At 47.8% G+C, this 13,932-nt stretch overlaps 1 protein-coding gene across 6 annotated transcripts in view; it reads right to left on the bottom strand.

Moving 5' to 3' along the window:
- Positions 1–5,829: 5,829 nt before the first annotated feature.
- The window catches only part of GJC2 (gap junction protein gamma 2), a 90,712-nt gene continuing 82,609 nt past the window's right edge, over positions 5,830–13,932 (bottom strand). For 5 of the 6 annotated variants that reach the window (XM_084859461.1, XM_084859462.1, XM_084859465.1 and 2 more), the window contains one exon: positions 5,830–9,161. In XM_084859461.1, coding sequence (XP_084715587.1) covers positions 7,876–9,141 — 1,266 coding nt within the window. In that variant the 5' untranslated portion in view covers positions 9,142–9,161 and the 3' untranslated portion in view covers positions 5,830–7,875. Of the gene's footprint in view, positions 9,162–9,762; positions 9,901–13,932 lie in introns of those variants that run through there. The other variant, XM_084859466.1, reaches the window with a different exon arrangement.

Below are 13,932 nucleotides of genomic sequence, written 5' to 3' on the forward strand. Positions count from 1 at the left end.
AGAGAAATAGTGGTGTGTTATTATTCATAATTTATATCAGCTTTCACCAATATGGCACCCTCCAGATGTGTGGGACTGGCTGGGGAATTATGGGAGTTAATTAAACACATCTGGCAGGTGCCAGGTTGGGAAAGGCTGATTTCTATAGCGTAAGCAATGAGCTGTAACAGCAACAAGTCCCTGCCTCAAGGGCCTAGCATTCTAGCATTCAACATGGAGGAAGCAGTAAAGCACAGGTGGGCAGCCCATTGGCCCCTTGCAGTCCTCAGAGGCCTTGAATGTGGCCTTAGGGGGGAAAACAACCCCCTTTTCAAAATTTGTTTCCCCAAGACTCCTTATGTAGAGGAACAGTTTATCATTTGAGCAATAGAAGTCCAACGGAGGAAGATAGCAAGGGTGGATATGATTTCCCACCCAATCCTATGCATGTTTACTCAGAAGTATGAGACTTTCAATGGGACTTCCTGCCAAGTAAGTGCACGTAACACAGCTATAGAATGAAATGCTAATTGTGTTTACTTGGGAGACATTTTAGTGGGACTTAAACCACAATCCTATGCATGTTTAGACAGAAAAAAGTCCTGCAATTCCCAGCATTGCTTTTTTCTGTATAAGCATGCATAGGATTATGCCCTTACTCTCATTTAATTTTAATGGGGCTTACTCCCAAGTAACTAAGTAAGATTGCAGTCTTTGCTGCAGGTGGTAAGAGTTCCGCAGGTGGTTAAGATCAGTTCTCACTGCAAATCTGCAAAGAGATGCATAAGAGCAATGAGAGTAAAAACATAATTGTACTGCCCCAAAGGGGAACTGGTGCAGAAATACGTGAGGCATTCTGTGTAACTCCCAACAGTTGCATCTAACACCTTTCAACACTGTTTGGCCTATTGTGGCCATGCTGCCTGGGAATTATGGGAGTCGAAGCCCCAGCACACCTTGAGGGCATCAGCTTGGGGAAGCCTGAGCCGTTGACTGGGTTTGCACGATCACAGAGGGGGAAATAAGCCTCCCCCCCCCATGCACAATAGATGAAGAGAGATGTAACATTTTTAAAGGAAAGTGTTTGTCTTCAACCTTTACTTCTTCGCAAGGACATAGCCCAACATCCATGAAAATAAGTCTTTGTTCTGTTTGCATGAAAAAAAGTCCTTCTTCTAAAGCAGAGATAGGGAATCTGTGGTCCTCCACGTGTTGATGGACTTCAGTTCCCATCAGCCTCAACCAGCATAGGCAAATGGTCAATGATGATGGGGGTTGTAGTCCAACATCTGGAGGGCCACTGGTTCCCCACCACTGTTTTAAAGCATCCTGATAGTCTCCTGATCATCAGCCCTCCTAGATAAATACACCACACTTGCCATACAATAAACAAACTGAAAGTTTTATTCCATTTTATTAGTATTGGACCTTCAGCATCCGACAGTTTTGTGTTGTTGTTTTTATTATTATTGGACAGTGAACATCCGGCAGTTTTATGTTGTTGTTTCTAAGTGTTCTATCATTCTAAGTATAATCTGGCAGTAACATTTACACTGAAAAATATTTACAGAGACAAAAGCCAGTTTTATATTGTTCTCATACAACTTGCAAGTTAGTACAAAAAAAAGACAAAAAAGTGTGGAAACTTTACAACAGCATAGATTTGTTATGGCCATTCAGTTAATTTCAAGTATTTTCCAGTGGAATGCAATGTGAATGACAGCATAATCTGAATTTTCTTCTATTTTGGTTTTTAAACTTGAAACAATTTCATAGCCATATTAACTGTTACAACTTTCCCATAGAAAAGTCTGGGAACTGCGTGAGGGTGCTGTGATTACTTTGTGTCAGATCTCAGTCTGCCGCATAAAACTACAATTCCCAGGGTTCGTTGGGAGGAAGTGCTGATTTGGGGGGCAATTATAGTTAAAACCAGGGGGTTGGTTGGGGGGGTATTGCAGATGTCTGTTTGGGGTTGCTTGTTGATGGCCATATATTTTTCAATGGAACAGACACCATATAAGACAGCCTTTCCCAACCTGGTGTCCTCCAGATGTCAGACTACATCTCCCATCATCCTCAGCTGTGATAGTATGATAGGGATGTAGTCTGAGACATCCGGAGGACACCAGGTCAGGGAAGGCTGACATAGGAGGTTTCTTGAAAGGCTTCTGAATGAAAACAGCTTTCTTCTACCTTCTGATACACCTGTATAGTGGCCTGGATTACATGCAAATCTTGCAATGCTTGCCCATGGCCTATCACCACCTGCCATTTGACTTCAGCCTGTAGCTGGGGTGCAGAAGCTTAGACCTGTAGGCCAAATCCAGCCCTCTGGGATTCCCCAGGTGGCCCCACCTCCTTTCCCCCAGCCACCAATCATTTGGTGGTTTACAGGCGTTTGTGCAATTTCCCCTCCATCCTAAAAGGTCAAAATGCCTCTCCTACAGCTTAGTTACTGACAGCAAGAACTTTAAGCTAAAATATGCTGGCATTTTTGGCCCTCTTATGTCTTCGGCCCCACCCACCACGGGAATGTAGCCCCAGGCAGCTTCTCCGGAATGGAATTAGGCCCTTGGGCTATTCAGCATCCCTGCCCTGTGGGTTCAGTACAGTTGCACTGGAGCGTAGAAGGAGTTAACTAATTTTGTGCTTGTGTGTGTATCTCGATTGGGCTGAAAGGGAGGAGACTTCCTCCACCACCTTTCTCTAAATCCACAGGAAGTTGATCATTATTGGACAGAAGCTTCCTGTCATTTCTGTTCTCTCCCCCACAATTTTGGGCATTTAGCCTATGGCCACTGGCTTGTAAGAAATGGCTGAGAAAGTCTTGAGGAAACTCGGAACACTTTATCTCTCTCCCTGCACTGGACTTGCATGATGCACAAGTTTGAAAAGGATGGTGGCTGATTCACACAACCCCTTGGCTATGGTGAAACCACTGCTGTAAGGGAGCTTTTTTCTGGTGTTGCCAATTTCAGATCTGCTTCAGTGTTCCTTCAAAACCTGGTGAACTAATCTTGGTATATCCAAGGACTGACCACAATATGGACACAGGAGAAAAAAATATTGTGGCCAACATATTGATTAGCATATCAAAACGTTCAGGTAAATTGGAGATACATTGTTTTAATGCGGGGCTGCAGAACCTTTTTCAGCCTGAGTTCCACTTTGGAAAAGCTCTTGCGGGCCGCACTCAGTGGTGGGCTGGACCAAAAAAAAAATAAAAATGAGTATATTTTGTCTTAAAGGTCTTACTGCCAGTAACTAAACCTTAAGAGAGTCATTCCAACCTTTTAGAATGGGGAAAAATTGCATAAAAGCTGAGAAACCTCCAAATGACAGGTGGTTGGGGGAAAGGAGGCATGGCCCCTGCTCCTGAGGTTCTGCACTCTTGCTTTAATGGCATTAACATTAGCTCAACAATTTCTGCCTCCTCTTGGACACATTCCAGGACAACCTATTTCTCTAGGAAAGGAAAGGCTGGCATTCTAGAAAAAGGAATCTCCTAGCCATGAAAGATGGGCAGATTTTCTCTCACATCTTCTGAAATCCATAAGGTTTTTTTTTTTTGCTAACTCTTCCTGTGCTTTATTTCTGGAAAAAGAGATGTTGGGGCTCAAGCGGACTTGCAGACATTGCTTTCTGATCATGAAAGCCTTCTCCCTGATCCCTGGTGGGGGACACCCAGTAGTTCCTCAGTGGCAAGGCGGGGAAGTGCACTCTGCACCTACTCAGAGGTAGTTTGTTCTAAGCTTCAGTGTTCATTATAATAAAGTTTCAAAAAGAACATAGCCAAACACCTGAGGGTTGATTCACCCAACCACTCTGATATGGGGGAGCAATCACCATATGTTGCACTCCCTTTGTTTGGTCTCACAATTTCCATTAGTGCTGAGCCAAATTTCAGCTTGAATTGGGTGCGGGGGTAGGATGAAATGGGGCCATCACACCCATGAATGTTAGGGGCATGGGGTGAAATGGGGGGCTCACTGCCTGCCGCTAGAGCTCCTCTTGGCGGCCACATCTCCACACACACACACACACACACACACACACACTACTATGTGCTTCCTGAAGTTTGGGAGAGAAAAAATGGAAAATGAATTTCACCCTCATCCCCAAATTCCCCAACCCCCCAAATCCACCAAAATGCCCCCCCCCCATTTCATGGCCCAGTTTTGATATTGCCCTAATTTTCATGTCTGCTCCACTGTTTCTTCAACACGTAGGTCTGAGGCAAGAGCTTCGTGAGCTGTGATTGGGTCAGGGTCACCATGGCAGATACTTTTTCATGAGCAAAGCACTGGCACCGAAAACAGGTGCTGGCCCTTAGTCCTGGTGAACCCCAGTTTAGCTCTGCTTCTTCCTTGAGGGGAAAAACCCTTCCACCTCAAGCCTGTGTCCTCCAGATGCTGGGAATTAGAGTCCAACACATCTGGAGAACACCAGGTTGGGAAAGGCTGTTCTACCCCGAGTGAGAGATGGAGCATAATCTTGTCCTTTTCTAGAGAACTGTGTTCCGATTCCCGAGATTAAACAACCTTTACCCAGTGGAAAAGCAGTTATCTTTTATTGTACTGCTTTGTCAGTGATGTATTTTATCTCTTCTTCCTCTGACTTACAGCTGCCTGTTGGGGATTAACTAGGGTTATCTCCTTTGTCCAAAACATACTTTTTAAACAGCTCTGCAACCAGCAGAGATTCAGCAGTGTTGCTTACCCCATCACTAAATCTTCATGTTTGGGGCAGGCGGGGGGGGGGGGGACTGCACCTGTTGAATTTTTGCCTAACACACAATTGTTGAAAGCACAAAGCCTCAGATTGTGTGTGTGTGTGTCTGGCAACCCATTTGTTAGAGTGAGGAGTATCCTCACCCCTCCAAAATTAATCTCCATCTGACTTTGACATGGCTTCCTTGCTCTCACGTGTCATAAATATGGGGCAGGATTTGGCTTACCTTCAGGAAGCCAAGTACACCCATTTTTGATCCCAGCTCCTGAGAAAGTTTGGCCCCTCACTATATCATGTGTTCAGCACAGTTATTCTCTGGCCCAGAGGAGCTAACAGAGCTCTGATGTCAACTACGCTGGAATCGGGTGTAAACTGTAAAACAAAAAGCAACCTCCCCCTCCACCCCCTACGGTTGCGGACTGATATTTCATTCTATGGATAATTGCATGAGCGCTTTTCCACACCTATTCATGCACATATACGCATGTCCATCGACACCATGCTCAAGTTATCTGCACAATACAGGGGCTTTCAGGTGTCGCCTTTCCACCCCAGTGCCGAAGCATCGTGGTGAGCAATTGCTGAATTGCTTATTCAGAGCTCTGCTTATCTGCTACACACACCTTCGGGTGGAGGAAGTGGGGATGGCCACAGAATTCTATCCACCAGCTTCCCCAACCCAGCGCCCTCCAGATGTGTAGGATTGCAACTCCCATCGCTCACAGCCAGCAATGATGAGACTTGCAGTCCAACATGCTGGGAGGGTACCAGGGTGGGGAAGGCTGCTAGAAATCAATACATAATTACTTTATGGCAGTGTTGCAGAATGTCAGGCCTGGGGTGCCAATCTGTGCCCACGGGGTCCCCAGATAACCCCGCCTCTTTCCCCTTGACCACTAAACATTGGGTGATATCCTGCCAGTCCCCGCCCCACTTCTAAAAAGGTTAAAATGCCTCTCCTGCAGCTCAGCTACTGGCAGTAAGCTAAAATAGGCTGGTAGTTTTGGTCCTTTGGCCCTGCCCCATTGTGCCACTGGAATGTGGCCCCTGAGAGCTGCTGTGCAATTGAATTTGGCCCTCGGTCTAAAAGAGGTTCTGCACCCTTGCCTTATGGGATATAGTACTTTACAACGTGGCGGCAGCCAGTACCTTAAATGGCTTTTGTTTACAGGAGTGGACAAACACATGTATCTTGTTTATCAAGAGTTATTCACTGTGGTAGCTAACTTGTATGCCTCTGAATACTGGATACTGGGGATAAACAACAGAGGTTGGCCATCACTTCATGCTTGTGAGCATCCAGAGGTAGCTAGCTGGCTACTCTCAGAAACAGAACGCTGGTTCCACAGGGCTCTTCTTAATGTGCTTGTGATTCCTGTCCTGATCACTGTTAGTCCAGAGTAGCAGGATTAGCACTGGGGCAGGGACTACACCATGCCTAAACAGCAACAACAACTCAGAACCTTCACACAGAAGTGCCTGTTTAATGAGCTATGTCCTGTTTCGGGGACTTGTCTTCCTGGACTGTCATTCCTAGCCGTGACATCAGGAAGGCCCCCATGATGCAGTTTTATTCTATGAATGCATGGGATAGACATCTTATTAGCACTGATCTCTCTCTACACAAAGTCGTAACACGGGGTTGGACGTGTTCCAATGTTCCGTCCTCCTAATGTTACTGAAGGCACTTTTGGTTAGGATGTGCTGTAGCAGTGGCGAAACCCTTCTCACCCCACATCAGTAGCAAATGTTGAAGGGATGCAACATTTTATGACACATTAGTAACTCTGCCAAAAGGCCAAGGTGCTTAGCTCCTTGTCTGCTTCTCAGCTTCATGCTGATGTATGAAAGAGTAAACACCACGCACCTCTGAAGCTGTGACTCCACTGAAGGCAACAGCAGAAATCCCACAGGTGTCACTGGGGGGACTCGTTTTGGGACTTCAGCCTTGTCTTTGAAAGCTAACTCCTGCTTCATGGAAGCTGTTATACAGTTGTGACCTGGCAGCAGACACAGGTTAGTGTACTTTTGGCTTTGGCATTCACAACTGTAATTGCAGCCGCGGCCCTTTTATGAACACGATCAACCAGTCAGAGCATTAAGCTGTCACCATAGCCATTTGCAGGCATGTCGTCTTCCATCAAAGGGAGTTAGAAATTAATTCAGTTAAGGGTTATTTTAGTCATTAAAACAAAGCACAGAATGCACAGAACAGGAAGATGTAGGGTTTGGAATGACACTTGCTCAACACAGGCAAGATTAACAGCTTCCACACCATTGCCTTGGATGCAGACCCATTCTCCTTGGACAAAACAAGTGACAGTGCATGGCATGGTACATGCTCATCCAGAGGAGCAGCAGGCCCTAACCCAAACTGACACAGAAGGGTGGGATGCTGTGGTGGGGCTGCCCTTGGACACGATGCCACCAGAAGTGACGTAAGTAACCTAAGAGTCAGGGAATTGTCGGTAACAAATGAAGAGAAGAAACAAATGGTAGATAAGAAAGGGGATGGTGATAAATGTGGATGGATTGGCAGAGTGTGGAACATAAAACGGATGGATAGGCAAACAGCCAGGGGGAAAGATAAGGAATCAGGCAGGGAGAGAAAGGGAGGACATACTGAATGCAACCAACTCAGCCAGGGAGACGATACTCGGCCACACAGGGCAGGTCAGGGCGGAGGTCCCAGCCTCAGGTCTGGGGGTCATCTGAGAGTCCCTCTGCTCTCTCAGGGGACTGTGCTCTCTTTTCTTCAGGAGTCAGAGGATAACTCTTTGTTATCAGCACCCCCATTTTGTCTGGCCATGGACAATGCCCAGGGATCTACTCTGAGAGAATTAGGACACACATCAAGGACAAAATCCTTGTGACTTCCCCTCAGGAGGAACAAGGGATGTGCAATGTTCCCCTCTTTCCAGATACGGAAGGACCTGTGCATTGGGGAGACAGAAATGGGCAAGGGGGTGAGGTTAACCTGATGGACAGCATTCCTAAAACACATCACTTGCAACCGTTTGGCGGCACTTAGCAAGTCCTTTAACTTTCTCATACATATTTAAAACAGCCCCATTGCTAGTGTTCTCCGGAACAAATCCCATTTCGAGGGAGAAGGCACCCCTACCACTTGATGTCCTGTCCTAGTTCTTCAGCTATACTCTGCTATATCCATACAGAGTTCTTCCCGTCTTTGCCGTTAGAGCTGCCCTTCTCTGAACTGGCTTTGGGCTTAGCAACCTGCTTCTCCTGGGCAGTGTTGGCTCGGTTCTGCTCTGCCACAGTCCCGCCTGAAGCAGGGCTGCTGGTCCTCGAGGGCTGCGCATTCGCCTGAGTGTTGTTGTAGCTCTGGAACGCAATGTCCAATTGCTCCTGAGCCACCCGCAAGTGTTTATGGAGCGTGGACAAATCCAGTGGGAGGTTCTCGTCGGGGCTCGTGCACTGCTGCTCTTGGGCCACGTTGGCCAAGTTCTGCTCGTGCGCCATCAGGCTATTGGGCACCTTGGGCTGCTTGTCTGATTTCACCACTAGATTATACTCTGGAGGGCCGGAGATATTCTTTGGGTAGGCAGCGTAATTGTAGGGGGGCTGCCTAAAGCTGTGGATCTTCCGCTCCCGAATGGCATCTCTGATGGTGCCAATGCCCAAATGGCACATCTCGGCCACGTTGAGCAGCAGGCAAAGGCAGCTGACGACGTACATCACCAGGAGGAAGATGGTTTTCTCCGTTGGCCTTGACACAAAGCAGTCAACGTTGTGAGGGCAAGGATCTCGGCTGCAAAGGTAGTATGGTGTGACTTCAAAGCCATAAAGCATGTACTGCCCTATCAAGAAACAGACTTCGAACGAGGCCCTGGTGAGAAGCTGGAAGACATAGATTTTCATCAGACCCTCCTCTTGGATGTGTCTCCTGCCGTCATGTTTCTGCCGATCCTTCTTCTTCTTCTCCTCCTCCTTCGCTTTGGCCTTCTCTTCACACTCCACAATCTCATCGGCTATCATGGGCTCTTCTTCCTCCGCTCCCAAAGGGTCTTCTACATTGCGGACTGGTTGCCAGTTGAGGGCAAACTGCTTTTTCTTCTTGAAGCTCTGGAACCTCTTCTTCTCTTCCTCAGAAGACCTTGCGATCCTGTGGATGGCATAGCCCAGGTAGATGACGGATGGGGTCGAGATCATGATGATCTGGAAGACCCAGAAGCGGACGTGCGACAGTGGCGCGAAGGCGTCATAGCAGACATTGTCGCAGCCCGGCTGCTTCGTGTTGCACGTGAATTTGCTCTGTTCATCCGAATAGATGGACTCGCCTCCGACAGCCGTCAAGACAATGCGGAAGACGATCAGGACCGTGAGCCAGATCTTCCCCACGAAGGTGGAGTGGTTGTGAATCTCTTCTAGCAGGCGGGTTAGGAAACTCCAGCTCATGTTGGTCATAGGGGCTAATCATTTATAACCTGCAATAAAGACAAAGAGATTGGGACACAATCAATGCAGATCCATCCCACAAAATCTCATGCTCCATATTAGGATTGTGCAATATCTTAGGGCAGGGGGGTTCAGAACCTCTTTCATCCTGAGGGCCACATTCCATTTCAGAGAAGATCTCAGGGGTGAGAGAGAGAAGATTCCAGTGGAGGGCGGAGCCAAAGGCAAAAGGGGCAGGACCAAAATACCAAAAATATCAGCATACTGTAGCTCAAAGCTCATACTCCCAGTAAACAAGCCTTAGGAGAGCCATTTCAACTTTTTAGAATGGAAAAAGAACTGCACAAAATCTGGGAAACCACCAAACAACCGGTGGTTGGGGGAAAGCAGGTGGCGCCAGGGGAAGGGACACCGGACTGGGACCCCAGGAGGGCCAAATTTAGCCCCCGGCCCTGCGGTCCTGCCCTCCTGCCTTAGAAGCTGTATGTACTGTTCCCCTATCCACCCAATCAAACTTCTTCACCATAGTAATCCGACCTGAGCACCAAATTTTACAGTCAATTATGCAAATTATATGTTGCATAGATTATGAAAATTAAGCACGTTCGCACAGCTTTGCTTCTTACGCACGATGTGATTTTGCTTCTGCCAACAAGAAATGAGCCAGGCGAGTCCCTGAAATACCACCCATGGAAAGACTTGACCACAGAATGGAGATCCAGCATGCTGGGCTGACAGGGGTGAAAATAGTTGTCCACAACTGTGAAGGGCGTAACAGTGCCACTCCAGGTCCCATCATACCTCCCCCCCATGCCATGACTTCTCCCCTCCCCCCAACAGCTGTTGGCCAGGCTCCGATGGATACAAGATTGAAGAGGAGGATTCACAACACCGTAACAGTGCTCTTATTTTAATCCAGCAACAATCAGTACTCCTGTTACTGGAGTGTCACACGGGCAGACGGCAGCTGCAGGGCCTGGGTGGCCTTGGGGCTGTTTTGAAGTGCAAAACAGTTACAGAACAGAGGCGCTGAGTCATGGCCGGCATTACAGAGAGCGTGACATTAAAATGTGGAATCTCCCGGTCACACACACACACATACACACACACACACACACACAACCTTGGCATGCAATGTTTCCTTACAAGTGACGTTCTGGGCAAAGCTTGCACCACACCCATGATCAAGACCAGGCAGATCTGCCAAGGACCGGGTAGAATCGCAAATCATTGTAATACATGACACTTAGCATTTCTATCGCACCTTAAGCTGGTGTCTTCCAGATGTGTCTTCCCCAAGCTTGTGTCTTCCCCAAGCTGGTGTCTTCCAGATGTGTTGGACTTCAATTCTGTAGGATCTACTTTGATTTTTTACTAGAAACCGTAGACATACTTTGATTTTTTACTAGAAACCTTAGATGTTACACCTTAGATGTGGTGTAAAAGACATCCACTTGGAATTAAAGAATTCTGAGCCCAGGAATTTGTTTTGCGTATCAGAACTGAGTGGAGTTCTCAGTCCTTCCATACCAAAATTCCCTCCTTGTTATCCCAAATTTTCTTCATTTGAGAGGTATAATTTAGGGCAGGTAGGTGGAGTCATTTTGTCCCTGCTATTGTCAGACAATTGGGAGTCACATCGATTGCAAAATCGCCTGAAGATCTACCAGTAGATCTAGATCTGCCTTCTGCACACCCCTGGCCTAAAGTCCTCCCGTGCGTTTGTAGCAGAGATGAAACAGGGCCACATTTCAGTGGTGGGAGGGGCAGAAAGCAAAAGGGGCACAGCCAAGGGCAAAAGGGGTGTGGCCAAAAATACAAGCACATTTCAACTTAAGGCTCTTACTGCCAGAAACTAAGATGTAGGAGAGGCATTTCAAGGATTAGGGAGGATGGGGAGGAAAAATCCCACTAAAATCCCACTTTTAGGATGGGGAGGAAAACCTGCAAAAGTCAGGACACCACCAAACAAAAGGTGGCCAGTGACAGGGGTGTGGCCATCTGGGGAATGCTGGAAGGTCAGACTGGGACCTCAGGCAGGCCAGATTGTGACCTTGAGCTTGATGTTTTACATACCTGGTCAGTGGAGGTGGGTGGCTCCGATGTCAGTGGGCGGTGAATCTGCTCCAGGTTTCAGTCAGAACCAGTCAGAACTCTAAAGGAGCTCTCCAAGGTGCTTCCTCACCTTGGATAGCTCCTTGAAAGTTCTGACTGGAACCCAGAGCAGATTCACCGCCCCACTGACGTCAGAGCCACCAGCCTCCACTACCCCTGCTCACATGATGCCTGGGGTTGCCTGCTCTTGAAGTCCAGACATCTAGTATTGGGGTGGGGTGGGGTTGGGGGCACAGGCCAAAGGAGGTCCCAGGTGAAGCTCCATAGTATGGGGCAGGTTTGGGGAAGGAGTCCAGGGATCTGGGGCATCCCTCAAAACAAGTGCTGTCTGTTCCCTTCCATTGGTCTGAAAGGAAGGGGGGCTGAAGAAGAGAAGAAGCTCTTCCAAGGCCCTTCCTCTGCACCCTTTGGTTTATGTCTCAACTGCGGAAGCATCCCTGGACGTGGAATGCCAACCAGCTTTCCCACCACAGTCAAGGCATCCCATGTGGAGGCCCAGCTTATACCATCCCTGCCCTTGGCTGTTAAAAAGTGATGGCTGGTTAGAGTCGTGAATGGACGGCTTGGCTCAAATCGCTTTCATTCAGTGTGCAAAGTGGGACTGAGGGCAGCTTAATTTCAAAGTATGACCAGTGTAAAGACTTCCTTGTATAATGGAAGATGTAAGGATGGTTTTGTGTAAACCATGACTAACCATCAGTAACTGACTCAGTCACTTTACAGTTCATTACAGGACAACTTTCTTGGCTGGAGTGGGCCAGGGCGGCCATGTTGTTTGCATGGATTCAGACGGTGCTTGACACTTGGAGGCATGTGATGCATCTATCACAAGATGTTGTTGTGGTGGTGGTTTTTTAAAGTATAATGCGGTTCTCTGTATTTTTTCCTCTATGGATGGGAAAGCTTCAGGGTTGGGGGACGAGCTCAGTTTTGATCCCAGCGACAGCCTGTGGGGAGCAACTCAAGCAGACACCCCCACCAGTGCCACGGCCACGATCAAATTGGCAGGGTGCAAGGTTGCATTTCGCTAAAAGGAGAAAGGTTGGGAGATCAAGTCCCGAATCTCTTGCCGACACATTTTGCTTGAGATTCAAACTTTTTACCTTCAAAAGACACTGTCCATATTGATTTGTATGTCGTGGAACCTCAGCACATTCCAGAAGGTTCCAGAGTATGTTGTTCAGTCCACACCAAGTGATAGCCTCACCTTCTGGGCCTTTGCCATTGCCTTGTGTGTCCTCAGACTGTACCCTAGAACAGCCTTCCCCAACTGGGTGCCTTCCAGATGAAATGGACTACAACTCCCAGCATTCCCCAGCCACCTCTGCTGGAACATATCCAAGAACTCTGTGGCATAATTTGAACCAGGAACTTCTAAACCCACTTAGCCATTAGGCCTGGGGTCCTCAGGCCTCCATTGCTACCCATCTGGCTTCCTGCCCCTCCTGATTTTTCTTTAAAACTGGGAGGCCGGCATGCTGCAAACTGAAGTGCCAACTTCCAGCACCATCTTTATTTTCAAGAATGTCTCTGGGTTACCAGAAAATTAAAAAAAAATTGGGTGGCTGCAGCCCAGGGCTGTTTTGAAGCATGCCCAGCTCCAGAAAAAAGTGGAAAAGGTAAGCTGTGGGGATGGGAGGGAACATCCAGGGAGGGAGGGAGGGAGGGGGGAAGAGAGGGGAGGTGTAAATTGCACACACTTTGACACTGACAGGCTGGGGAAAGGGGACCAGATCGCTCACTTAGCAACCTGATCCTCAGGGTTTGAAGTGTTGAACTGACACTTGGCGGTACTCTGCTTCCATTGCACACTTGCCCAAGTCTCAAGCAAGTGCTTTTAACACAGATGTTGCCTCCACCAGCTTTTCCCGGCTCCCATTTGCAGCAACCGAGACAGCAGGTCCTGAGCAGGGGAGGTGGGGGTGGGGAACTGACAAGTTCTTTGACAAGTCCAGGATATGCCTCTGCTGGGCTAAAAGGAGTAATGTGTGGAGAGGTTGAAACTGACAAGGATACTGAGAAGAGGGGAATATGCCTCTGGAGGGCTACACAGAAGGGAGGACCTGTCTTCATGTGCAGTTGCGCAAGACCAGCAATAAAAATATATGGCAACATTTGCACACATTTCAAGATCCCCCCAAATATTTTTTTAAAATTGTGCAAATTGCAATTTGCACAAATGGCGGAACCCACTTTTTTAAAGTATTAAAAACCTCAAGAGTTTTTCCTAGAATTCCCCCCTCCCCAAATCTGGTGCAGTCTGCCCCCACTTACTGGACTGGAAACACTGCAGAAATTCATTGGGTTTGAGCGGAATGGATTTCCCAGTGTCGCACATCCCTACCTGCCAGGACTGAGGGTGCAGACTGGGTGGGCGAGTCCCGTCTCTTGGGACACTGCCCACATAGTTACAGTACACACATATACATCGCAACCACATGGGACAGCACCATGCAGAAGCGACCTTGTGCACATGTGTGGCGAGTGTGCAAAAAGGGCCACTGCAAGGAGGCTTTATGAACTGGTTTCCAAGGTAAATCTGACAAGGGCTTTTTCCAGAATCTGCCTTGGCACTAGCCAGTTTCCACTCCCCTGGAAGCCTCCAAGCGAAGCACTGTCTCTCTTCTGCACTGGAATGCAGAAAACCCAATTTTTATTTTTTAAAGGAAGGGGGGGAAACAGCAG

The sequence above is a fragment of the Heloderma suspectum genome, chromosome 5 (assembly GCF_057233095.1).
Source record: "Heloderma suspectum isolate Gila_16-S chromosome 5, 16-S_ref, whole genome shotgun sequence".
NCBI classification, from domain to species: Eukaryota; Metazoa; Chordata; class Lepidosauria; order Squamata; family Helodermatidae; genus Heloderma; species Heloderma suspectum.